The sequence below is a fragment of the Typopeltis vanoorti genome, chromosome 23, assembly GCF_054136105.1.
Source record: "Typopeltis vanoorti isolate ZY-2024b chromosome 23, IOZ_Tvanoo_1.0, whole genome shotgun sequence".
NCBI classification, from domain to species: Eukaryota; Metazoa; Arthropoda; class Arachnida; order Uropygi; family Thelyphonidae; genus Typopeltis; species Typopeltis vanoorti.
The window spans coordinates 19722431-19749487 of record NC_143571.1 but is presented as its reverse complement, the minus strand read 5'-3'; the positions used below and the strand labels follow the sequence as shown (position 1 = coordinate 19749487).

The following is a 27057-nucleotide window of genomic DNA, read 5'->3' as shown; positions in this document are numbered from 1 at the left end:
ATCAGTTGCATCCTGAATGGAGAACCTGTAGAACACGTAAAACATTTCGGGTATTTAGGCAAATTTTAATGAAGATGGAAATTAATTATTAGTGAGAACACTGTACTAGTTGTGTATACATTAGAGTGGATCAAAGACCAGTGGTATGCGAATTCTGTAAAAAATTTGAGGACCGAACAGATGGCATCAATGGTAGAATCATATTTGCCACTAGAGGGCTGTAAGTTGTGTAGTGTCAGAAAGAGCTACGGAAAGATAAGTGCTATTTTGAATAATAATTGGCAATGTTTCACAAATTTTAAGGTTTCGTTATTTATTTTTGAGAATGAAGTGTGTCTGAATAATTTTTGGTGTAAATTCTATAAGAATTATTAGTCTAAATCGCTGTTTTAAATATCACACAATGCCGGTCAGGAAGTCAGCCACACGGGCATTGATTGTGCTACTAGGCAAATGCCGCAAAAGTTGAGTAACATTGCCACCATAGACTTTTCAAAACTGATTCGATGTCCTGAGTGTGATATGTACGCATGGCGGAATGTAAGAGATGTCTTTGTGGAGAGGGAGGGAATAAGCAAAAGAGAGAAAGTATGGATTTGTCATAAGTGCGATATACTGTTGGACCACAATACACAGAATGTGAAACTGGCTGAAAAGATAGATAGTGTACATGAAAGAAATGGAAATGAAACGAAAGATAGAGAGGCTGATGGAGTGAAAGAATGCAGGAATGTACAAGTGAAAGTTATGAAAAACCGAAATGAAACGAAAACAGGAGAAACTGAGGGAGTGAAAGAATGCAAGGATGTAGAAGCGAAAGTTACCGAAAAGTTGCGAAAAACGGAAATGAAACGAAAGTTGGAGAAACTGAAGGAGTGAAAGAATGCAAAGATGTACAAGCGAAAGTTAGTGATAAGGGGGTGAAAGAAAGTATGAATGAGGAAAAGGAAGTAAAGTGCGACCGAATGAGAGGTAGCGAGATAGAGAGTGAAATTGTCGGAATGCAAGATTTAATGAAACAGATATTGGAAATGAAAATATGTTGAGTGATGTTAGGCGTCTAGTGGAAACTAATGAAAGTATGCAAGAAAACAGAATGAAAGAACAAAGAGTAAAAAAAAGTGACGAGTGATTCCAGGATAGCAGTAACTAGCCATCTAATTATGGAAACTCCATAATTAGATGGCTAGTTACTGACAGAGTCCATAACATCTGCTATCCAGGTGGAAGAATGAGTACGATAATTAAGGCACTGGACATGAGGAAGAAACATGTTGAAAGTTTATTTTTCACTTGGTTAGACTATAATAAATTTAGTTTAATCCTTTATCCAAGTGTGAGCAAACAAAGTTTGCGCCTGAAAATATCTTCAGTACTGGGGTAAGGTAGTACAGCACTGGGCAACTCATAGCAAAGGTGGACCAAGCTAATATCACTCCTATCTCAGTATCCCCCATAATGCAAAACACATCTCCTTGTGGATATGTATAATGTTATGCATTAAGGGAAGGGCCACTACCCAGACTAGTTTCGACCTTTATTGAGTTCTCTTCAGTGGAAGCCAGGCCCAGAAGTGGAGATACCAGGCAGAAGAAATAGCGAGGTCATTTTTATCTATAGGAGTTGCCAAAAGGTGTGCACCTTTTTATTAAATTACTCTGGATTTAGAGAAAGATGTTGAAAGTTTATTTTTCACTTGGTTAGACTATAATAAATTTAGTTTAATCTTTTATCCAAGTGTGAGCAAACAAAGTTTGCACCTGAAAATATCTTCAGGACTGGGGTAAGGTAGTACAGCACCGGGAAACTCATAGCAAAGGTGGACCAAACTAACATCACTCCTATCTCAGTATCTCCCATAATGCAGAACACATATCCACAGATATGTATAATGTTATGCATTATACACATTATACATATACCCCAGTCCTGAAGATATTTTCAGGTGCAAACTTTGTTTGGTCACACTTGGATAAAGGATTAAACTAAATTTATTATAGTCTAACCAAGTGAAAAATAAACTTTCAACATCTTTCTCTAAATCCAGAGTGATTTAATAAAAAGGTGGCACACCTTTTGGCAACTCCTATAGGTAAAGATGACCTCGCTATTGCTTCTGCCTGGTATCTCCACTTCTGAAGATGGAGTATATTACAATGTTGGTGGAGAAGTGGAGACTGAGCAGGTATATGTGATAAGCAGTAATAAAGGTGATTTGGGAGGTGTAGTGGGAAAATCACAACCAGCATATGACTTGGATAGGACTGGCTATAGACTTAAAAATGAACTGTTGTGTTTGTTTACAAATGCCAAAAGTATCAGAAATAATGCGGATGAAATGGTTTCAGTGATTGAGTTTATTTGCCCCCAAATCATTGGAATAAGTGAAACATGGTTGAATGAAGAATGTATTGTAACGGGAATAGAAATGGAAGGATACAGTATTTTTAGCGAGGATAGAAAGGGCAGGAAGAGTGGGGGGGGGAGTGCTGCTGATGGTGGCAGTGGAATTAAGTCCACATAAGGTAGACATGAAAGGGGGAAATAGTGGCAATGGTTATGAGGCAGTGTGGTGTAACATGGAGGTTGAGAGGAAGACATATTTAGTTAGATGTTACTCTATAGGCCTGGGAATGTGGAAGGTGGTGATGAAGAAATGTATAAACAAGATTAGTGAACAAAGGAAAGGTAATTATTATGGGTGATTTTAATTATGGCGGTATAGATTGGAATGAAGAGATAACATTTGGGAATAAGGAAAATGAATTTCTCGAGTTCTCGAGGGATAACTATCTCAGGAAGCATATAAAGAAAGGCATGTGAGGATCAAGAGTTCTAGATCTCATCATTTCATCAGAGGATGTAATTGTTAGAGGGGTTGCAAAGTGATCATGAAGTAATCACCTGTGTTGTGGCTAGTCATATGCAGACCTTTGCGAGGAAAGGATATAAATGGAATTATAAGGCTGGTGATTATGACAAGCTTAGGAGACAACCTTTGAACTATGACGTGGAATAAGGAGTTGAGCGGTAAGGAAATAAATGCTGCATGGGAACTTACAAAGAAATACATAACAGCATTAATATATGAATGTATCCCAAAGGCCAAAAGGCTGAATAAGGTAGGTGTAAAATAGATGAATCTGGAAAAAGAAAGTACTTTGGAGGAACTACAAGATGAATAATGGTAATCAATCAAATAAAGAATATAAAGAACAAGCCAGGAGAGTGACTCAGTTAGTAAGGAAAACAAAAGTAGAGTATGAGCAGAAATTGGCAAATCAGGCTAAGAAAAACCCTAGAGAGTTTTTTAGATATGTGGCAAGTAAATGGAAGAATGATCATGGAAAGATGAAGTTAAGGGATGAACATAGTAAAATGGTAACTGCTGCAGAAGACATTATTGAGGTATTCAGTGATCAATTTATAAGGTTGTTTCATCCTGATCAGGGTGGAATCATGAGGAACTTAAGTGTAGAGAACATAGGAGAGGATAGCTTAATTGTGAGTGAGCAGGAGGTATTTGAGGAAATAAATAACCTTGATGTTAATAAACTGATAGGATTTGATGACATATCACCACTCATCTTAAGGGAATGTTCCAGGGAACTGGCAATAGCATTGCCATGCCTGTTTAATAAGAGTTTTGCAACAGCACGGGTTCCACGGGAGTGGAAGGAGGGTAAAATTGCATAAAGGCGGTGATAAGGCTGTAGCTTCAAATTATAGGCTGGTCTGTATATCTGGAGTTGTGTTGAAGGTCCTGGAGAGATTGGTGAGAAGCAGGATACAGAAATGGGTTGATAACAGCAGTATTCTCTGTGATTATCAGCATGGGTTTGTTAAGAGGAGATCATGTTTCACTAACTTATGTACTATAACAAGTTGACAAATACCTTGGACAAGGGAGATGCATATATAGTGGTGTACTTGGATTTTGCAAAGACTTTTGATAGACTGCCACATCTCTTGAATAAATTGAAAGATGGGATTGGATAACAGACTTCTGTGTTTGATCAGTGACTGGCTGTCGGATAGATATCAGAAAGTTGTATATGGGGGCGCAGCATCTCGAAAGAGAAAGGTCACCAGTGGTGTGCTGCAGGGGTCAGTTTTGGGGCCATTGTTGTTCAATTTGTATGTTAATGATAATGATATGTTAATGATGCAAAACTGGGGGGGGGGGGCAATGCACAGTCAGGCTGGTGTTAGTGCCTTAAAGAGAACTTTAATAGATTGCATGAATGGGCAGGTAAGTGGAACTGTCATTTCAATGTTGCCAAGTGTAAGGTTTTGAGATTTGGTAAGCAACGATGGGGTGTGAAGTATGCACTTGATGGGGAAACTTTAACAGAAATAGAGGAGATGAGAGATCTAGGAGTGATTGTGGACAAGGACCTGAAATTCAGGGGCCACATTGCACAAGTTGTGAAGACATCACATCGAATAATGGCAATGATGCGGAGAACCCTGACATGCAGAAATAGAGAGGTTATGATTCCATTGTATAAGGCCTTGATCAGGCCTCATATGGATTATTGTGCACAGATTTGGTCACCAGGTTTTCATGGTGACGAGGATATGTTGGAAAGGGTACAGAGAAGATTCAAAGGTAGGCAGGGATCTTTGGAAGTACAAGGACAGATTGAAAGAATGTAAGTTGTAGAGCCTCGTGAATAGGAAGAGGCGGGGGGGGATATGATTGAGACATATAAGCTGGTCAGGGGTTGTTATCAGGTAGACATGGAAGAGATTTTTCATAGAATGGGAGAGGGGGAGTAGAACAAGAGGCCATTGCTGGAAACTGTATAAGAAGGGTGTGAGCAAAGGAGTGAGAAGCAGGTTCTTTGCATGGAGGGTGGTTGGGGAGTGGAATGCATTGCCTGAGTGTATTGTGGATGTGGACACATTGAATCAGTTTAAGATGCGGTTGGATGAGAATTGTATGCAATAGTGAGTACCTCCCAAGATGAGTCTTTGACTCCATGGAGTTCAAATGTTAATAATAATAATATTAAAAATGAATGAAGATGCTAGGAAGGAATATGATATTGTTAGCCTTTAAGAATATGTGAGAATTAATGACAGGTAGCCTGGTCACTTAAACAGAATGGGAGAGGAAATGTTAGTAAAGTAGGTGTTTGATGACAAGAAAAAAGCCATAAGCCACTGCAATGATACCGTTCGTGCATTGAAAGGCAGCACCAGCCAGAGCTGTGTGTTCATACTGTGACGGTGCAATTGCCCTGGCGATGAGACCACTCAAATGGAAGCATTACAGCAGCTGTTGAGACTTTGTGGCCGTTGCTTCCTACACTGCTTCACCATGCAGGTGTGATGTGCAGGCATCAAATTGTCTGCAGACCGCCTAGGTACTGGTCTAGGTGTTGTGCTTAGAAGAGCAGCCACCATACTGCAATCTGTTGAGACTCATCCTCTGACTGAGAGATCTGTCCATGCATCTAGCAGATTACCACGGTGAGTCCAGGCCTTCATCCTCAACTTTCTGTGCTTCTCGCTCTATAAAATCATCATTTGAGAGCTCTTCTTGCACTAGCAGCATATTATGGCCAATCTCTTGTTAGCTTTGTCTTTGTCGAATCCTGTGAATATATCAACATATATTTTTAGCAGCTTCTTCCAAACGTCATTCATAACTTTGATGTCACCTCACTTCACACCACATCTACATTCGTAATTGTCGGCCTGGTTGGCCGAGTGGTTAGAGTATCTGCATTTCAGCCAAAAAGGCTGTGGGTTCAAATCCTGCCATGGGCATGAATGTTTGTGATTGTCTGTGAAAATACTAGTAGTGATGGTGGGCGGTAGATGGCATTGATGTAGTTGTGGTTTGTTATAGTTGGTGGATTGAGTGGTAGAGACAGAGCTGTAGAGTAGGTGCCTTCCCTCGATGAGTCTTTGGACTCCCTGGAGGTGTCAAGTAATAATAATAATAATAATAATAATAACTGCAAGTTGGATTACCTTGTGTCAAAGTAAAAACCAACAGTTGATACTCTGAACATACTCCTGTAGAAACAGTAGTTCTCTCCAAAGGATATGATTTTGCTATAGTTCCTAAGAGCATTCCTTTCCTACATTCCCTCTCAAATGATGATGGCAATAAACTCAGACTCAATCTTAAAATTATTACTTCTGTACTTCAGAGCTAAATTTCTCATCCAAACTTGTTGTTATTTGAGTTAAGCTTTAAAATCTTTAAGACGGAACAAACTGTCAGAGGAGGAGCTGTAGTAGTTATAGATACTGCCAGTTATAACAGGAAAATAGCTCTTCTCTTAATGTTAAAACTATTTACAAAGAGATTGAACATAACCCCACAGAACCTAATGAAGAAACTGAATTCTTTACTTGATAAAGATACTATTAAGAAACTGAAAGCACATTTTGGTAGAATCCCTGGTTTCTGTGGCCTGCTAAAAATTCATAAAGAGCATGTTTCCTCTTAGACCAGTGTGGACTGTATTCCCCTACCTACCATTAGCAAAATTTCTGTCACCCAATCATCATGGGACCCATTAAGTGGGCCACATGATGAGTCTACTGACTCCATGGAGGTTACTGTAGTAATAATAACCAGCACAAATAGAAGTTAAGGAAGAAGTTAAGGAAGAATTGCAGATCTGAGAGAAATGGTTATTTTAAGGCTGTCTGGTTGCTGCTATAGACCTGGGAGGAGGTGGTGGGGTCCCAGAAGCAGATGTGGATAACATGCATTGGCAAATTAGCACAAAGTCTGCAAGTCGAGCCATTATCATGGGAGGCTTTAATTATGGGAATATAGATTGGAAGGAAGAAAGGCCACATGACAAGATGGAAATAGAATCTCTACAGTTACTAAGGAATAATCACCTAAAAGAGTACGTGATAGAGAGGACCAGGGATTTGAGAGTATTGGATATGGTAATAGCATCTGAAGATCTATTTCTAACTACAGTAGCAACTCTACCTGTGATCTTGGAAAGTAACAATGCAGTCTTATTCTGGGAAGTTGCTCAACATTTGGAATTTTCAGTTAAGGAAGGGTACCTCGAATCTCACATCAGTGACTGCAAATTTACCACCTTGGCAAAATGATCACTCAGCAACCCAACTTTTGTCACTTTTTTACCATCAGCATTGAGTAAAATTATCCTTCTTTCTCTTACTTGATACATAGTGAAAAAACTCTTTTGGATTTACTTTGGTCTGTTTTGCTAATTTTCTCTCAAAATCTGATTTAGCCTTCTCACCATATTACTTTTCTTGACTGCACTTGGTATTGCTCTTGGACATACTGATCACCTTCTTGTTTATATCACTTCTGTGATGCTTTCTTTCTTTTCAGCTGCTGCTGTGTACATTAATGATATAGCAGAAGTTTTGAGGGGTGATATTCATTGCTTTGTTGATGGTGCAAAACTGGAGAGGCCAATAGTTGATAACAGTGATGTAGATATTCTGCAGGATGGTTTAAATAAATTGGCATCGTGAGCGGTGTATAATGGTTGCAATTTAATGTTGTAAAATGTAAGGTTATACACTTTGGGTTGAAAAAATTCCATACTGCGTATTACATTAATGGTACTGAATTGCAGGAAATTGGGAGGATAATGATGGACAGAGAATTGAAGTTCAGAGAGCATATTGCAAATGTTGATAGAATAGCTCATAGGATTACTTGGATGTTGAAGGAAACAATGACAAGTAAAGATAGAGGCTATTATCACTCTTTGTAAGGTTGGGATTTGACTACATGTTGACTGCTGTGCACAAATTTGGTCAACTGCGTGACCAAGCTGGTAATAGGTCTGTGGAATGATCCGTTTGAGCATAGATTAAATGTGTGTGGGGTATGGATTGCTGGAGGTGGCTGGCTGTGAATGCCCTAATGGTGAATAAATTTGGAGAGGGAGGTATGATAGATATTGTGTAAATAATGGGTAGTGTGGATCTCCCAGAATGAGTCTTTTGACTCCCATGGTATTGTCCAAGCTATTCAGGCAAGTACTCTATTGAAATAAGAAATAAATTATACATTTTCATAATATACAGTAACATCCATTGAATATATATGATCAGTTCAAGTAGTGGCTTTTATTCAAAAATTCAATCTCTAACCAATGAAAATACATACTGTCATTCAATTATTAAGAAAACTTTGTAATTGACATTTTATTTCATTTTCACTGCTAGAATTTACAGATCTACTCCCCCCCCCACCTCCCAAGATCTGTTTTCAACTTTAACATCAAGAACAACAACCACACAGCAGTGTGTCTGCATGCATGCAGTCATTTGTGATGTAATAAATACAACAGTCCATTTGTTGCAAACAGATCAAGCCATATCATGCTGTTTATAACTTTCCACCTTCAGTTAAAATTGGGCCACACCAGGAAATTTGATCGACTTGTATTGTCATACAGTTAATCAATGCCACTTTCGAACTGTAGTTAACCCTCAGTATATTTAGTAACAGATTCAATCACTGTGTCAGACTACTGAAAAGCCTTGACACCCAACAGGCACAATACTGTTTGTTCTAAAGGGAATTCACTATAGCAAACTGTCTACTACAATAAATTAGTCCTGTGGTCCCTTTGAGTTTCTCACTCACTGAGAGTCAATTGTATATTATGCATTTTTTCTACGCTTTCAGTGTTGATGATCATTCAATCTAGACCATTGTTGAACAAAGTTCTTCCCCTCTTTAAATTGAACTTCTCAAATACTTATGTGTCGAAGTGCTGTATCTGTATATTCTATTCTCATGTTGCTGGTTTATAATTTTAAAACAAACTTGAATGTAAATATGTTAGTCTATACTTTCAGACATTATAAAAATCGTCACAAAATAAAACACATTTAGCTTATTGGCTACAGGCTGCTGTTAAGCATAATAAGCATGCTGTTGTTAAGCATTGAAATCTCCAGCCTGGATGCTATTTTTTTTAACAGACTTCTTACCAAAATTAATTTCTAATTAATTTCCATATTCAGATTTATTCGTTATGCAGAATCATCACTCTACTAGGCATAAGCTCTTTTATCAGTAGAATAAAATGGACACAACAGAAATTCTCTCTTTCCTATTTCTTTTTCTTTTCTTTTCCTTTAGAATAGTATTTTGCCTATGAGACTTTGGTTGATACATTTCAATATTTGTTATAATAGGGTTACTAGTAACTGTATGCAATTCCATCAAGCCACTTCATCTATATAAAGCAGCATTTTAGTAAATTGAGTTATCAAAATGTTGGCTTGTTAATATTTAGTTTACCAGATGAAATTGTTGCAGTCTTGTTTCCATGCTGCATTTATTCCAGAAACTGTTGCCAATTTATCATTTACGTCCGATAAGAAAGTAATCTTTAATATTGAATTTCATGTATACAGTTTTTTTTTTTCCATTTCTCAATCAGGAAAGTTACTTTTTTTTTTTTTTACAAACAACTCCACATGTAAGCATTATTTATAATGTAATGTGATGTGCTCTTAAAGCTTTGGGCTGAATTATGATCTAGCCAGATATCATATGAGTTATTAGATATAGTGTTGTAGACCATGTATTTGAAGAAATGTTATTCTCTCTATATATGAGGCCATAAAGCCTATAGCAAATAAATGTTTTGTATATAGATAACATTTAAATTTGTTATTTTTATTTTCTTGTTATTGGTATAATTTATTTTAATTATTAAGACTTCATGAAAATGGGCAACTTAGTTTTCATCTTTTGTAAATGAATCTTATAAATATTAGTTTCTAAAGAATTGAAATATACTTTTTTAAATTAAAACTGTTGTATATGAAATTAGTTAAAATGTAATTTTTTTTTTGTGTAAGTATGCCAAACTGTTAATCCCACTTCTTATGTGTTCCTTTGCATGCAAGATAGAATGTATTTGCTATTTGTTTAATGCTTCTTTCCATTATTTTTTGAGTTTTGATTCACCAGTTATTGTTCCACTATAAATTCATCTGTTATGCGTGTATATTTTTAGTTATACTTTTTTATTTTAATAAAATGTATAATTTTTTTATGCTTAGTTGCACTGCAGTGTATATGCTTTCTTTTAGAAGGTAATGCTGAAGCTGACAAAATGGCATTTTTATCACTTGAAGAGTCGCCAAAAGAAATTAGCCATGTGTATGAGCATGTTGATTCATTTCAGCAAATGCCAGGTTAGTGTATGATTTGCATGATGCAAAATTTATAAATGCCAAGAAACATAAGTATCTGCAGTGGATGCTGAATTTATTTTATCTTCACTGTTGGTTCAGTGATGATTATGGCCATTCAGTTTTTGTTTTGTTTTTTATTTTATTTTATAGTTATGATTACTGTGAAGAAGCAAATTATAAATTTGCATTAATTTGGCAGCAGTTTGGGGACAGTTTGAATTATGCTGTATTCAGAAACTAAATTTAGAAAGAATGAATATTATAATGGAGAAATTAATTGACCCAAACATAATACTTTTGCATGAGCAATTTGTGCGTGTGTGTGTGTGTGCCTGCCTGCGTGCATGTCAAGGCATATAATGAGCGTTAATTCTGAAGTGCACATTTTGAGTGCAGTTTGGCAGGGAAATCTATATTAGAAGAATCCAAACTGTTGTTAAGGGTTCCACTGGTGTCTTTCTGGCCAGAGAGATCAGAGACGATGTGTGGTGACAGGTTCTTGATATAGTTGGAGGTGGTTTGCTTCGGTTATCTATACAAGGGTCAGAGGAGAAGATTGGTCAACCTCATCCTGAGTAATGTTACAGTGTTTACTATTATAACAGAGATGGAAGGCAGAAGTTGTAGCAACAATCTTGGCTCAGAACCAGAAAGCCTTTCATATTTTGATTTATTTGTTTTAACCGGCCAAGACATATATATACGTCCAGGTTACCATGGATGCGAAGTGCATATTAAAATTGTAATACCATTGATATTACATTGAGATATATGATGGATATGAAGTGTAGAGGAGTGATGTATTTTATCCATATTGACAGGGAGGTGGTTAAACTGAGTGTGAAATTAGAGTTTTTGACTTGAGAAGCTTGAGATATGCCAAATTTTTAACTAAGACTACTTTAGCACACTTGAAGAACCAAGGCTGTGTAGCAGTAAGGATTTTGGATAGAATGAGGATGAAGGCCCTCATTCAGTGTAAGAATTATTTCAGTTTTTCATTGGAATAGATGTTTTGGTCAAGAGAGCATAGATGAAAATCAAACCAGGAAAGGAGTTAGAATCTATCACTAGTGCCAAAAGACACAAGTGTGATAATGGCTGGGTGAAATGTTCTATAGTAAAGGAAATGTGAACAAGGTTATAGTCCACTACCAAAAGGAAAGCTGACAACATCTTAGGCATATTTGGAGAGATAGGATGGTAAGAATTATCTAGTAGGCGGCTGAACTTGAAAAATTTTGTGCTGGCTCACCAGTCAGGTAAATTTCTCACTTGTCATATGTCAACTTGGGTGTACTCTATCAGGATGGTGTAGTATATCATAGTCAAAATGCTTAAATAGGAAATAAATTCATGCATTTTATCAGTGATACTTGACCATTTATGATCATGTTTTTATTATTATTAATGATACTACATTTCACTATGATACTACACTAGTGTCCAAAACCTAAGAACGAACACTATTCACAACCGCACATTCAGACGAATCAAGCTTCTGGTACTTTCTACTTGAAACTGACAATTTCGAGTAGAAAGCGGCTATATATTTGAATTTTCAAATTGCATGTAAAGGCTGCACTAAGCAAATTGTGTTTGAAGGAAGCTCTTTTCGTGAAAGAATAAAGTTACGAACTTGGATGTCTCGTAATGTCCCAGAGACATCATCTCGATGATTTCAGGCAGGGAAAAATTATTTGGAAAGCTAGATGAAAACCACAGAATTACTGATATTTCCAGAGAGTTTGGAATCTCACATAGCATTGTATCCAGGTTCAGTGTTCCAGGTGTTTGCTGAGAGGTCGTCCTCACTCAAACATGGAGCAGAAAAACAGATTTTTGATTATAACAGCAAAGCGTAATCATAGTAACAGAGATCAAGAATGGAACTTGTTCAAGCCACTTAAGGCTTCCAGTAAGCAAAGTAGTTGTCTCACACTGAGCAATGAAATTCATTTCCCACTTAACGGTATTCGCAGACAATCACAAACATCTACATCCTGCAGGATTGAAATGCACACATCCTGTTGGTTGGAAAGCAGATATGATTGTTTACATTATTATTCATTGTAATTAATTATTATGATTATTGGTTCAAAGCTATTTTGAATGCAAAAGTGTTATTTCAAGCTCCTGTAATATAGATAATTTTTTGTGTGTTTTATTTAGATTAATTTGTATATTTTTAGTATGTTATCATGGTTTTTACTGTATTACTGTATTTAGGGCATTTAATAATATATTTGTAGACACATTCTTAATTTATAATAGTTTTTAAAAATAGCACCAAAAAGCCATGAGAACATTAAAGCATCAAAAACAATAATGTAGAATAATGAAAATAGAAAAATAAAAAGAATAATGTAGATGCCAGACATGAGAACCATTAGCTCACTGAGCAAAAGCATTACAGCACCAATTTTCATAATACAAATGAAGATAATTTGATGTGTTAAATTTCCAGATTAAAGCAGGCTATCAGACAATTTCCCAGGGAGTTTGAAAAAGTTGAGAAAAAAATAAATAAAAAGTTACAAACTGTTAGTTAGTTATTACAAATTGAAGAAATCAGTCAATCATACACCCATATAAAACAAAAATTACAATAAGTTAACCTAATATCAACTAATATGAAAAAATTACCTATCTTTCTGGAGCACCAGATAACAACATAATATGCCACATAACAATGACTGACATTGTTGGTGATTTAATGCTGATTTGGGAGAGCATACAGAGGATTTGAAATTGGAAGTGACCATCACTTCCTTACTTACATGACCTGTGGACAGTTTTCAGGGATGATCTCTCATTTTCCTTTTATCATTACCCAGGGCAACAGTTTCTCTCACCTACTTATATGTTTTATATGTTTTAAACATATCACCGCTTCTTCTCCAATTTACCCAGCTCTGCAGATCACATTCCCTTATTCTCTCCTCATACTCAATATTCCAAATTCCTTAGACATTAGTTGCTTGCCTCTGTGCATGCGCGCGTGCACACACACACATACACTCTCTCTCTCTCTCTCTCTCTCTCTTCCCAATCTTTGTCCTTGTAGTAAAAATCTCAAAATATTTGCTATTATTACTCTTCCCTTTCCTATGAATTTTCCTAAAACATTATCAGTAAGTCTAGGGTTTTTTCAAATTCAAAGCCTTAAAAAACACCTAAATCAATAAATAAAACTACTTTCTCTTTTCACTTGTAATGATTAAAAGAAAATTTCTCAACTTCTTCCTTTTTCTTTTGGCATTCACAATGAGACTATAGTTATATGTAAAACTGTAATTGCCAGTTTTTGTTATTTTAAATTTAGTTCATATTGTTATACTTTAAGTTTTATACATACAATAAGTTTATCTTCACATTCAGTTGTAAAAAAAAATTAAATAGAATTAGTTTGGTTACTTTTTCTCTTTTCTGTTTTGACTTTCTAAAGTGCAAATATTATTCTTAAGTAATAACTCCAAGGATGCATTACAGAATGACACTCCACACTACAACTCACTGTCTACACTACTTAATTCTCCATCTGTGTACTACATCACTATCAACCATCTAGACACTATACCATCTATTGCCTAGTAATCATAATTTTTTTGATGATTGCATGTGTTCTCTGAGAAGTTTGCCTGTATATGTTGGAGGAAAAAACTGTGCTTTGGGGAGAAAAGGCTTGCTAGCTCAATTAAGACTGGCTATATCATCTTCAATTGAAAATGCCCATATAAGAGACTCTTTCATCAAGATGAGAATCAAGCCTAAGTCTTTCCAGTTAAAGGATGCACTGTCTTGTCATTCTTACAACTGTGCTACAGAGACACTGTTATATTATATAATTCTTAGTGGCTAAAATTATTACCTTATCAGAATTCACAAAATTTTATCTTTATTATATATATTTATGCCCTTTTGAGGTCTGAGCAATGGCTTATATTAAAATCATGTTTCACAAAGAAAGAGGAATATTTCCATATTCCTCTTTCTTTGCCTGTCAGCATATTCTGTAGTCAGTTTGTCTCTTTTTTTTGCAAGAGGATAAAAAGTCACAGAGTTTCTAGGCTGGAAACTTTTGTCACCATCATATCAGGCTTACTAACTCATCTTCAGCTGAAAAGGCTTTATAATTTTCCTTTACAACATGGATTTCAATCCCGGGTGTTTCTAAAGAAAATGTGTTGTTACTACCAACTGCGCTATGCAATGTTTAGTTAGATACTGGTGCATCCACATATAAAAATCATAACAGAAAATCAGTACTCCATATAGAAATCTCCCAGATCCAGAGATGGAGATAAAAGTCAAATAAACTTTTCTTAGTTACCATTACGGTGCTGTTTGGTTTCCATTCCTGAAATTTTAATTATAAAAAAACTAGTGAAAAAAAAAGATGAAAATTAAATTTGCAAGTACATAATAAAATAAACAAAACTAGCATGGTGAGGAACCAGTTGAAATCATTTTATATAGAATTAGTGAATTTCCCTCTGTAACTAGTGATAATTGCAGAGGGAAACTGTACTAAACAAATATATGAAGTCGACATAGTAGTGATGTTTCTCATTTTCAACTTCCTCAGCAAATGCTAAACAACAAACAGAGCTTCTTGGCACTAATGGAAGCAAAAAAGTTTTTGAACTTTTTTTCCTTTTAAAAAGTAGGATTAACTGATTCAAAAAGAAGTTTTTAATGGTCTCTGTATTTAGCGGAATAATTTACATCTATGCATATATTACAGAGAAAATTACTTTTTTTTGCATTAAGTTTTTTTAACTCTTACCAAATAACCGAACTGCATATGATATGTGTACTTATATATTATTTATAATACAAATTTGTATTTTAGAAAACACAGTTAATGGAACGACTACAGCTACAGAAGATGTTTTAAGAAATGGAGCATTCTCTCTTTGTAATGGGCAGATGACTGTATATAATGCAGAGTATCCCTCTCCCGAGGAGGCTGAAGTAGCTGAGGAATGGGACACATTTGATCCGTATGTTTTATGTCATTTAATCTATTTTTATTTTTAAAGTAGTTGAAAAATAATATTAACTAGTTAACCCTGTCCAATAGCATCTGAAAAGATAAGAATGCTATACGTAGCTGCCAGCTTTCCTGATAATACGTACAAGACTTTTCTTTTTTTTTACCCTCCTAATTAGTGTAATTTCTGCCTGATTTTTTGTAATGATCCAATTTTTTTGTAAAGAAAGTTAAAATTAAAGCAAAGATAAAATCTATGCTGGAAGTTTATTTTCCACTTGGTTAGACTATAATAAATTTAGTTTAAACCATTATTATTATTATAATTACAGCTATTTTGCCTGCTTCAGTTTAGGAGTACCCCTGTTTAAATGTCATTGGCTATTTACTCATGGATTCTTAGGGCATTATGAGTGTAGATGTACTAAAAAGTATATGTAGCCTAAGGAATAGAAAATTGCACATACCTTTTTCTGGGTGTTGTGGCTTTTCCTCAGTCTGCGATGTCGAAAACTGCAGAGTGTGTGTGTGGGGGGGGGGTAGGCAGTTTGGTAGAATAAGTTAGAAAAACCCGGGTTTTTTTCGTAATATATAGAAACATATACTTTTATATAGGGTGGGGGAAAAAAGTGAAAGGGTTAATTTTTTAAAATAGGGAGGGGGAAGGGGAGTGGTTGACGGGGTGTGGACCGTTTCGACTATTCGTGGTCGTCATCTGAACACATTGGGAAAGTGTTCAGATGAATAATTATAATAGTTTATAAAGAGGAGTAACATGGGAGTTTTCCCAGAAATAATATACATTAGTTTAATCCTTTATCCAATCTGGGACAACACCCATCAAGTAGTGGAGGGAACAGAAATTTACTGCTTCACACATTTGATGTATCTGAATGCATTTTTTTTTAGTCCAGTTGCTTTTATCCAGATCACTGCCACTTTAACAAAATAAACAAATTAACAGCATGCTAAGTTTACTCGCCATATTGTAGTTGCATATTGCTACCACCGAATTTTGAAATGAAATCTTTGATAATAATTCAATTGAATATTAGTTTATATCCACCCCCCCACTCCCAATTTTTTTTTCTCTTGATGTGATGTCTGATATTGTATTTATTATTTCATTTTTAGACATTGGTTGTAATCTAATATTTAAATCTCTACTTCCCCCATTATTGAAACGTATTATTATGTCAGCTATATTGCTTTAGGTACTAAGAAAAGAAAAAGGAACAAAGATTGGTTATTAAAAAAGCCTGAGAACTCATCAAAGAATGGCATACATTTAAAATGCTATTTAAAAATGTTAATCTCAGAGAATTAAAAAAATTCATTTGACATATTATAGAGAGAGAAAAAATTAATTAAAAGATCAGCAAGAGATAAGAGGAATTATGTGGACAGTATGGCAGAAGCAACACACAAGGCTGCAGTACACACCTCTGAATCAAAAAATTAGAATAATCAAAGAAATGTGTTGAATGATTTTTTTACCAAATATGAATTAGCATCATCTAAATCTATGTACTTTGTAGATTATATAATCATGTAAACACATAAAAATGTACTATAAATTATAAGAAAACTGTTATTTGAAAATATTCACAAAATTAGAATAATTTTTAACATGGTTCGAAATGTTACATTATTATTATTATTATTATTATTATTGACAAAAAATAATTACAGTCAAAGGGAAACATGATAATTAGTACTTTATTGCATTCCCCCTTAGCTTTTATGACCATTTGTAAACAGTTGGGCATATTATTTACTAGCGGTTCACAGTCTTTTTTTATCAAAGCATTCCCATATAGTCTGCAGACTAGAAACAAGTTCATTTTTGTCTCTTGGGGCAACTTCTTGAAGATGTTTCTTTATAGTCTCTCACAATTCTCAATGGATTTAAATCTGGCCAAGGCATTTTACATTGATTTGCCTTTCTTTGAGCCATCTAGTAGTGGTCTTGGAAGTGTGACAAGAAGTTGATTCTTGCTGATAAAGGAAATCACCATCATAAATCTTCTGATGGCAGTAACATAAAGTGCTCAAGAATTTCTTAGTACACTTTGGAATTGACTCTCTTGTACACAATACACAGCCTACCTGATCCTCTGGATCCTTTGTGGTCATACAAGCCCATACCATGACAAAGGTTACAGATTTCACCGAACATTTCATGCATTCTTCTTTATCAAATTCTTCTTTCTTTACCCTGCGGAGGTTGTGGTCGAAAAAATTGCAGCGTAGGTCGCGTGTATCTGAGAGATGCATTCATTACTAGTATGTGCTAAAATGCAATAAAACTTTAAAAAAAAAACCGCAAATATAATACATGATGGTTTATTTTTTATTTTCGGTTACAATCTAGAAATTATTGAACAAAGAAACAAAGAAAAAAAACAACAACTAAACCAATACTATACTGACATCAGAGTTCGCGGCATCTCTCAGATACAATTTACTATCGAATATAACTTTCGCATTCGACTCTATCATTCTCATCATCAGACTCAAGTAACAAAATCACTGAATCTCTTCAACATCTGGTGGATTATCCAATCAACACATTTTTCCAGTCGTTTTCAACGGTAAATAATAATAAAAAAACAACTAAACCAATACTATACTGACATCGGAGGTCATGGTATCTCTCAGATACAATTTACTATGAAATATCACACACCTTTACATAACATGTGTTAAACCAAAACTGACCGCATAAACAGTGTGGAATATCACTCATAATATATGCATGCACAGCTACTCGTGACCTCCAAACTATACACTGGATATGAGTAAGAATAATTATATTAAACAATTTGTTTGTATCTGTCAGATCAGCCACGATCTCCGCAGGGTTAAGATGCCAAACACGTATCCCTTGATGACACAAAAACATACTTTCATCACTAAAAAGTACCTTTTTTCAGTCCTCTTGACCACAACTGGCTTTGCTTACGCCATCGCACTCTAGCTGACTTTTGCTTGGAAGTCATAAGTGACTTTGTCTTAGGCACGTGATTTAAAACCCACTTAGCGAAGTCATCTCAACGTTATAGATTTAGACACATTCACACCTAGTTCTTTTCATTTCCTGTGAAAATACCTTACACTTCAAAAGCAGTTTTTCCTTCACAATATTCTTCAATCTCCTATCATCTCTTGATGTAGTTATTACCTATCAACTGCTATTGCAGTGATTATTTTGAAAATTCTGGTTATTAGAATACTGTCTCAATACTCTACTCATGCTTGCCTGAGAACATTTCAATTCCTTTGTTATGAACTGTTGAGGTTGGCCTTCTTTGTGTAGAGACACCATACGAAACCTTCTTAGCTTCCAATATGTTACTCATTCGACCCATGTTTAGCAAATAATTAACTGAAATGCATGCAGAAATGATTCCTCACACAAAGTCTGTCCCAAAGTCTGATGAAATATATACTATTTCTATCCTCTCCTCAAAACCAATCAGGAAAATTTAGAATATTCTAATATTTTGAACAATGTTGAAATTTATTCTAATGTTGTGACTGTTTTGAATTAATAGTTTTCTTATAATTTATATTACATTTTTATGTATTTACATGGTTATATAATCTACAAAGTACGTAGATTTAGGTGATGCTAATTCATGTTTGGTAATAATTATTTTCTATACAATAAATTAGAATTACAAATCATTTTCTTTGATTATTCTAATTTTTTGATTCGGAGGCGTATTAGACCACACTGGAAAACTTTATAAGGTGACAAGGAAAATATGCTATGCTCTGAAAGAAGGAAGCAAGTAAATGCTATAAGTGATAAAAAGAAATAGTGCTGCTAACTGAAGATGATAAGTCTCTTACACCTTATTATATATTATCCTAAAATTTTTGCATCTCCTTTCTATCTTCCAGGCTTTCTTCTTTCTCCCTTTCTAGTTGCTCATTCTCCAGAATTTGAAATAAATTTTTATTATAACAGAAAATTTTCCTTTATTTCATACCATAACTTGAAAAAAAAAAAAAAAAAAAAAAAAAACAAGCTATCGCCTTTTTGTTTCCGTATAGGGAGTAGGCGAGGGCATTTTATCCCTATCTAACTTTTGGAGACTGAATAGGCAGTTCAATCTCCACTGATAGTCAATCAGATATCGCTGGCCCAAGGCTATCAGTATGTTGTAACATATTTAATGGTATTAATATGAACACAGATGGATAAGAAAATAACTATTTATTAACTTAAAAGCTAATATTTCACTGGTATTATATCCAGCATCTTCAGAGCACACAACACAAAGTTTGTTACAAATGCAAGATAACCACAATCCGGTGTGACAGTGGGGCTAGTATGAGTAATTGCAGTGTGCAACACAAGACTAAAGTCCTAATAGGGTGCCATCTAGGTTAAAAAAATTTTAAATGTTAAAAAAAAATGTTTAAAAAAATATTAGCTTTTTAAGTTAATAAATAGTTATTTTCTTATCCATCTGTGTTCATATCAATACCGTTAAATCTTTTACAACATGTCTGACGAACACATAAGCCTATCCATGCGTATAAGGCTATCACTAATTAATCATCTTCTTCTTCACTTCAGTATGCAGTGAAGAAGGCAGCTAGTAAGTGCCGCCATCTCGTGGTCCCTAACACAATATTTTTCATGTCTGAAAATAGCGTGGGTTTGACAGCCGATTTTGAACAACCAAGCCTTCTTTCGTGCAGTCAAGCATCGTAGAGTGCAAATGCCACTTCTACTGAGCTACTTATCCTTCCATTTTTATTTTTAATTTTCTTATTCCTGAATAGTTTTAATTTAATTAGTTTGCCACTAAGTATTGATCAAATCCTACATTGTTTTCCATTAAGTGGAAAATTTTTATGGCAAAGGACCAGCATAAGGTAGTCTGCCCCAAGGCAGAGCTGTTTAAGATGGTTATTTCTGTTTAAATTCAATCTATGCAGATAGCTTTGCAACTCTTTATATAGTCTTCCCAACAGGAAATGGTTTTAGCCACCTTACTGGCTATGACATGTTTACACATTAGTGAAAACATAGATATGAAGCATGAAATAATTGATATATTTTATCTGTATAGACAGATGCATGGTTAATGGATGACTGTTGTTTTGTTACATTGAACTATGGAATTAGTAGAAACTGCATGCTGAGGAAGATGGACTGAGAAGTCCAAGTATTGCTCACATGCAATCTCTTGATACCTAAGGTGGTCTTAATGTTCTAAAAGACTAATGCCAACCTTTCTGTTTGACCAAAATACAATAAGCAACATGAGCAAGATACAGAGCAAATTCCTGTGTGGCTCAGTAGAGTTTGGTCTTTTGTCAAACATGAAGAAGTAAGCTAATTTGCATTGCAGTTGAAAGGACTGCAAACCTTTAGAGAACAGAGCCTTGTGAACATCACCCAAAGGAAGTAGAGAATGATGATGATTGTAGTTTTGAATTATTTTATTCAAGAAATAATTGTTGGAAGAAATGTAAAGTTGATGAAAACTGCTTTTAAGTCAGTCAATATGTATCTTAAGGAAAATCCGTATATATAAAACTGGCTAAACAAAAATCATATAAAGACTGGTAACAGAATAAGAGATAAATATCACAAAGGCAGCAAAGTTATCTGGAGACTGTTGAAATAAACTTAAAAATGGAACAAAGGGTACTGGGAATCAGAGGTAAAAAAAAAAAAGTAACATAAAAACTGAATTCTAGATGTCTGGAGTAATTACTTTGAAAGAGTGTTAGACGAAGCAGTGGTAGAAAAACATTCAAGACGAATGTAGAAAGGCGGCTGAAAATTGAAGAAGAAAAGAGGGTGGGGAGGACAAGAACCTGGGTGAAAAATAAGCTGGGTTCATGCCAAATGTGTGGGGGGGAAAGAACAGGATCAGATTTTCACTTTAAGACAAATAGTTGAGGAATCATAAGAATATAGCAAGGATCTGTGTTTAAGTTCTATAGATCTGGAAAAGGCATATGATAAAGTTTCATTACCATGAAAAGATGATCAAAATGCTGCAGTTATATGACATAAATGAAATATTATACAGAGCAATATCTATCTATATTTAAGCAAATTAAAGGAAGCAGGAAGAGGTTTTGATGTAAATTTGTGTGTAAGACAAGGACAAACATTATATCTGCTGTTCTTAATCATCTATATGGATCACATTATATAGTAAAGTGCCATTAAACCTGATATCAGACTGGAGAGGTTAATTTCACCTCTTTTCTTTATGCAGAGATGATGTTATACTCTTAAATAAATCTATTACAAATCTTTATAATTTGTGAACTAAATTGAATAACTGCTTATAAGAAACTTGGCATGAAAACCTGGTACTAATAAGCCAGAAACTATGAAAATGATCAGGAACTTGGAAAATATCAACTGCTTCCTTGAATGGAGAACTTGTAGAGCAAGAAAAATGTTTCAGCAATTTAGACAAAATAGTGAAGCTAACAGAATAAACAAAGGTGATATGGTGTGGAACCAGGTAAATAAATTTATATAGAATTAAAATGAAATCAGTAAAAACACTAAAATAGTAGTATACAAGGCACTGTTCAAACTAATTTTAACTTTTGGATTTGTGAACTGGATTAGAAATAAAGCAGTTGATCATTTCTAGCAATCACAGATATGAGAGCTCTGAGAAAAATTCAAAGAGTAACATTCTGTTCACTGCCCCATCAATGAACAGAATCATATTAAAAATTATTCTGTCATTCTTGATCATTATCATTTAAGAATGTGTGAGCAGAGCCAGTCTATGGTAGTATGGTCACTTAAAGAGAATGGGAGAATAATAGTCAGCAGAATGAAGTGTTTGGATGCCAGGATGGCAAGAAAAAGTTCCAGAGGAAGACAAATCAAAGTGGATTGATATGCAATGCAAAATGGGTCTCCTGTGATGAGTCCGTGGACTCCATGGAGGTACTTACAATAATAATAATAATAATTTCTATTCCTGTCAAGATATCATCCTTATCCAACTATGTTTCACTTATTACAACAATTTTTAGTGAATAAACTCAGTCAGCGAAACAGTTTCATCTTCCTTATTTTTGATGCTCTTGACATCTGTAAATAAACACAGTTCTCTTTCAGGTCTGTAACCTCTCCCACCCATGCCACTTGTTGGATATTTTCCCACACCTGCCCCTTCCCAAATTCCTGTGCTGACCATCCCCCATACACACATTGTACCACTTCCAACATCCATTTTTCCTTATGTCATGTTTCACTTCCCCCCCCCCCCCCCCAGACCCCTTTCTCTGTCCTTCTTGCATTTCCATTCTCTCATTATCTTTCACGCTACTGCTGTTTTCATTAACAAACACTTCACTCTCCCATTCCACTTTTCTGATCTTTCACTTCATGTTTTACTTCCTCTGATCTCTTTTGCTTGTCACTCATTGCATTTCCTTGTAGCAACAGTCTCACCAGTTGACTCACCAAATCAGTGTAAATGGAATCTCTCACTTTTATACAATCCATTTTTTCCTCAAATGCATGCCACATATCAACAGATTTCATTTCTTCTCACCCCACAACTCTTCCAGCATACTCTTCATGATCCTTGCTTTCTGTCTCAAGTTGTCATTTTCGTAACCTTGGCAGCGTGATATCCATCCTCACATCATTCTCTGCATGTCCAACCAAGTCATTTGCTCCCACAATCACTGCTATTGCTCACATCCAAAACATCATTATCTAACTCATGGAAAAGACCACGTGCAAGATAATTGATGGTGGATGAAAGAGTCTGAAGGTCTTTTCTCTCCTGGAAAAGACCTTGGATAATGGAGTCATTTGTCACCTTTTTTTTTCTTTTTTTTTTTTTAACTTTCTTTCATTCTTTTCCACCGAATGTCCATTCACATTGTATATACTCCTCATTTCTTATTGTGATCAACTAATTTTTCAACTCTTATATCCCAGCAATTATACTCTACATGCTCTTGCAGTTTTGCTCCTTCTCATTCTGACATTCTTTTCTCTTGCTTTCATATTGCTTCCACATTTGTTTTCTCATTCCTACTTTCTTTTGATTCCACAGTCTCTCTTGTTTTTGTTTCTTTATTTGTATTTTCTTTTACCTCCACAGTTTTATTCGCTTTCATTCCATCAGTCTGTTTTGTATTTACATAACTCATAGTCCATCAAAATATTGCACTTTCTACAAATCCATATGTTCTCTCGCCTCCTGTTTAGTCTCTCTCTACAAACATATCCTCAACATTTCACCATGCATATGACTGCACTCAACAAAAACCATTCTCAAAAATCTACATTGTCTACTACATTTGATCTTCACGCTGCACAGCATTCAGATCTCCTGGCCTTTTTTTTTTTTTTTTTTTTTTTTTTTTTGTTCAATGTAGGCTTCAGAATTTAGTTTAAAAAAACATCAGTAACAAACTCACAAAGCATCCCTCCCACAAGTCACATTAAGCTATCTAAAGTTAACAGTATGCTACTAAAATGCAATCATTATCTCCAATTACTACACCAAATAGCACTTATCTTTTCCATTAGTGCTTTTAGCAGTTCACTTTTTTTTTTTTTTTTGGAATGGACTGAATATAGGCTTGTTTCCATGCCTATATCCTGTACAATTCGAGTGGATGAATATCAACATATGAAATGATGATAAACAGGTCTCGACACATTTTATGCAAAATTCTACTCACCATGAAAAAAATGTATCTCCTACCCCCCTCCTATTTTTTAATGATATGTCGCAGTAAGCCAGCATGAGTTCAAGTTCCATAAAGTAAATATTGATATTATATTTTTGTCCAGATAGGAAGAACAGTAAAAATAACATTGATTTTTTTGAAAAATATGATTTGTTAATGATTTTGTTACTAGAACAGCATGGCCCTTTATATTATGCATTTTCTTCTGTTTTATTAAAGTTAAAAAAGATTTTGTTTAGAAAGTTGTTTTTATTAAATAAAATTGCCTTTCTCCAGTTTACAGCTACTTGCCGGTAATTAATCTACACACCATGGGCAAGTGAGCAAGCACATTTGTCGAGCCCTGGTGATAAATATTTAATTTTCTTTCTTGATTATTTTTATACATGTTATTTAGTAAGTATTATTTATAATAATATCAATAGTTTATTAATTTAATCATTCTATTAATAGTTAGATTTATATCTGCTTATCTTTTTTTTTATAATTATTTATAGGTATTATTTCATTAAACACCTACCACCTCTAACTCCTGAAATGAGAGCAAGATGTCCTGCTCTTCCACTAAAAACTCGTAGCAGTCCTGAATTTTCACTTGTTCTTGATTTGGTGAGATTCAGTTTTGTATTTTGTATGAAATGTTATTTTAGTTTCTTCATGATTCAATTTAACCATCAAATTAAGTATGTGATATGTTGAAATTAATATTGGAGTGCCCTGTTTTAGAATAAATTCTGTTGCCCCACTTAGCTCATTCTGTTATGTAATACAAACAGATATCCCCCCCCTCCCCCTTCCTCCCAAAAAGCTGACTGTACATCTGTCTGCTGTCAGTGGTACAGAGAAGAACTTAGCCTTTGAATAAGACATTATTGTAAGATGCCATATCAATGGCCTCCATATTTATGATATTAGTAAATGACTACAAAATCCAAAATCAGCTGCTGTAAGCAATATTATTAAACTGATGGGAATAGGTGCCACCCAGCTTTTAAAAGTTTAGTTTTAAAAGTTTGCCTTTTAAAACTGAATATTTCAAAATTAAGAAAAAGTTTAAGAGAATTCAACCTTTGGTATAAGTTGCCAAGGGTCGAATGACTTGTTCTACTGAAGCAACTCATAGACTTTGTCTAGGAGTTGGTATGTCAGTAATTCACTACAAGTAGATTTGCATGAATAATAAATAACCAGGTTTTAACTCGTAGACTTTTTTTTTTTTTATTACACTAGATCTGTTTGCATGACATCTGTTTGTTTCGCTGTCTACATGGCTGACAGCATCTTCAGGAGGTTGTTTAACATAAATAAAAAACTGACAAAAAAAAATTTAATATTTTCCAGTATTTGCTGTTTCTATAAATTGAAAAGACTGGAATGATAGTTTGATATGTGTGTCAATAAGCATCTCTACATTGTTATGTAAACTCTGTATATGACTGCTGCCGTAGGATCTTTAATGTTAAACATATTAATTAGTGATTTCCAAATGCCATGAAGGATCATTCCTTGATTTCTCTTTAATGTGCCTTTTGAGCAAATGACCTTGGAAGACTTTAAATGATCTGTCGAAGTAATTCTCTTCTAAGTAAGGCACTGAAGCTGCTTGCCAATTTACCACATGATGTTCTTTGAAGATGGGCACTATGAGCTCACTTTTTTCTTCCCTCTGTTTTCAACATTGCTTATATGTTCTTTGTTACAGATTTCAATATTTTAATAACTTTGTTCACTGATTTTAATATTTAATGAATATTAAAATCAGTCAACATCAGAACAACTTTCAAACCACTTAACACCTTATGAAGCTTCCCACGTTCCCCTAAAGATAAAGTTCCATTTTATAAACATCCTGGAGTATTAAGGGAACTTCTATATTTTGTATATATTTAAACTAATCAGTAATAACAATCACATATACATTAGCTTAACACTGAAATGAAAATACCCTGTTAGTGAAAAACATCCCTGATGCGATGCTCTACAACTGCAAGTTTTATTGTGGCATTCTTCTTCTTCTCTTCTATCCTCAAGATGGGTTGAGTCCCACATGGATAAGAGCCTCCCACCATTCTCTGTCTAGAACAAGTTCTTTCATGTGCCAACAGTTTTGAAAGTCCAATGCAATTCTAAGGACTTTATGCCATATTAACCTTGGTCTTCCCCTGGGTCTTGTACCTTCCTGTGCCCTCAAATATGAGGTGAAGAAGTCTTTCTGGTTGGGTTAGTTTGGTCACAATATGACCAAACCAGTGCAGTTGAGGCTTTTTAACTGTGTTAAGAATTGTTGAGTTAGGGATATTCAAATATTACAGCACTTGTGCATTAGTTTTCCTGAAGCATTTCATTTCAAAAGCGAACAGTTTCCTGTCTTTAAGGTTTTAAGGTTAAAGTTTCTGCCTCGTAGAGAGCTGTTGGTAGTATTATACATTTATATAATTTTATTTTTAGAGTTGTAGGAATCTTTCCAAATTTTATTAAGTTTATTCATCATTGACCATGCTATAGAGAGTCTGTGTTTTATTGTTGCTATGTCATTTAAAAGTGTAGTCAAATGTGCTCCTAAGTAATTAAAAGCATTGACCCGTTCTATGGTTTCCTGATTAAGTGTTATCTTATTGTGGCATTAAATACAACATATAGAGCCTGTACACTATATTTAGTGATAGTTGGTGTAATTATAGTCTTCTTCTTCTTTTCAGCCATTTTCTGTCTACTGCTGAACAAAGGCTTCCTCCAGTTCCTTCTACCTTTCTCTGTTCTTGGCAGTGGTTGACCAGTTTTTCTCAACAAAATTTGATAATTCAACACTCCACCTTCTTTTAGGATATCCTCGGCCTCGTTTCCCTTCTTTTGGAATCCAGTTTGTTAGTATGTTGGTCCATCGCTCATCTTCTCTTCTTGATAGATGTCCAGCCCGTTTCTGTTTTAGTTGCTTCTGGTGAAGAATGATGTCAATGATGCGAGTCTGGCTTCTTATCCAGGTGTTTCACTTATCTTTTAATGTGATGCCTAGCATCAGCCTCTCCATTTTTCTTTGAGTTGTTGCTAGTTTATTTGTCAGTGCTTTTGTTAGAGACCAAGTTTCACAACCATATGTGATGACTGGAAGTATACACTGGTTAAATGTCTTCCTTTTTAAACAGAGTGGGACATCA

The 27057-nt window shown here is 34.8% G+C and overlaps 1 protein-coding gene across 1 annotated transcript in view; it reads left to right on the top strand.

Moving 5' to 3' along the window:
- Window positions 1-27057, top strand: part of LOC150093668 (CTD small phosphatase-like protein 2) — a 245642-nt gene that overhangs the window by 141429 nt on the left and 77156 nt on the right. Inside the window, exons 6-8 of the mRNA XM_090413244.1 lie at window positions 10084-10188; window positions 15044-15194; window positions 24400-24511. Of these exons, the coding sequence (XP_090269370.1) occupies window positions 10084-10188; window positions 15044-15194; window positions 24400-24511 (368 nt within the window). The remainder of the gene's footprint in view (window positions 1-10083; window positions 10189-15043; window positions 15195-24399; window positions 24512-27057) is intronic.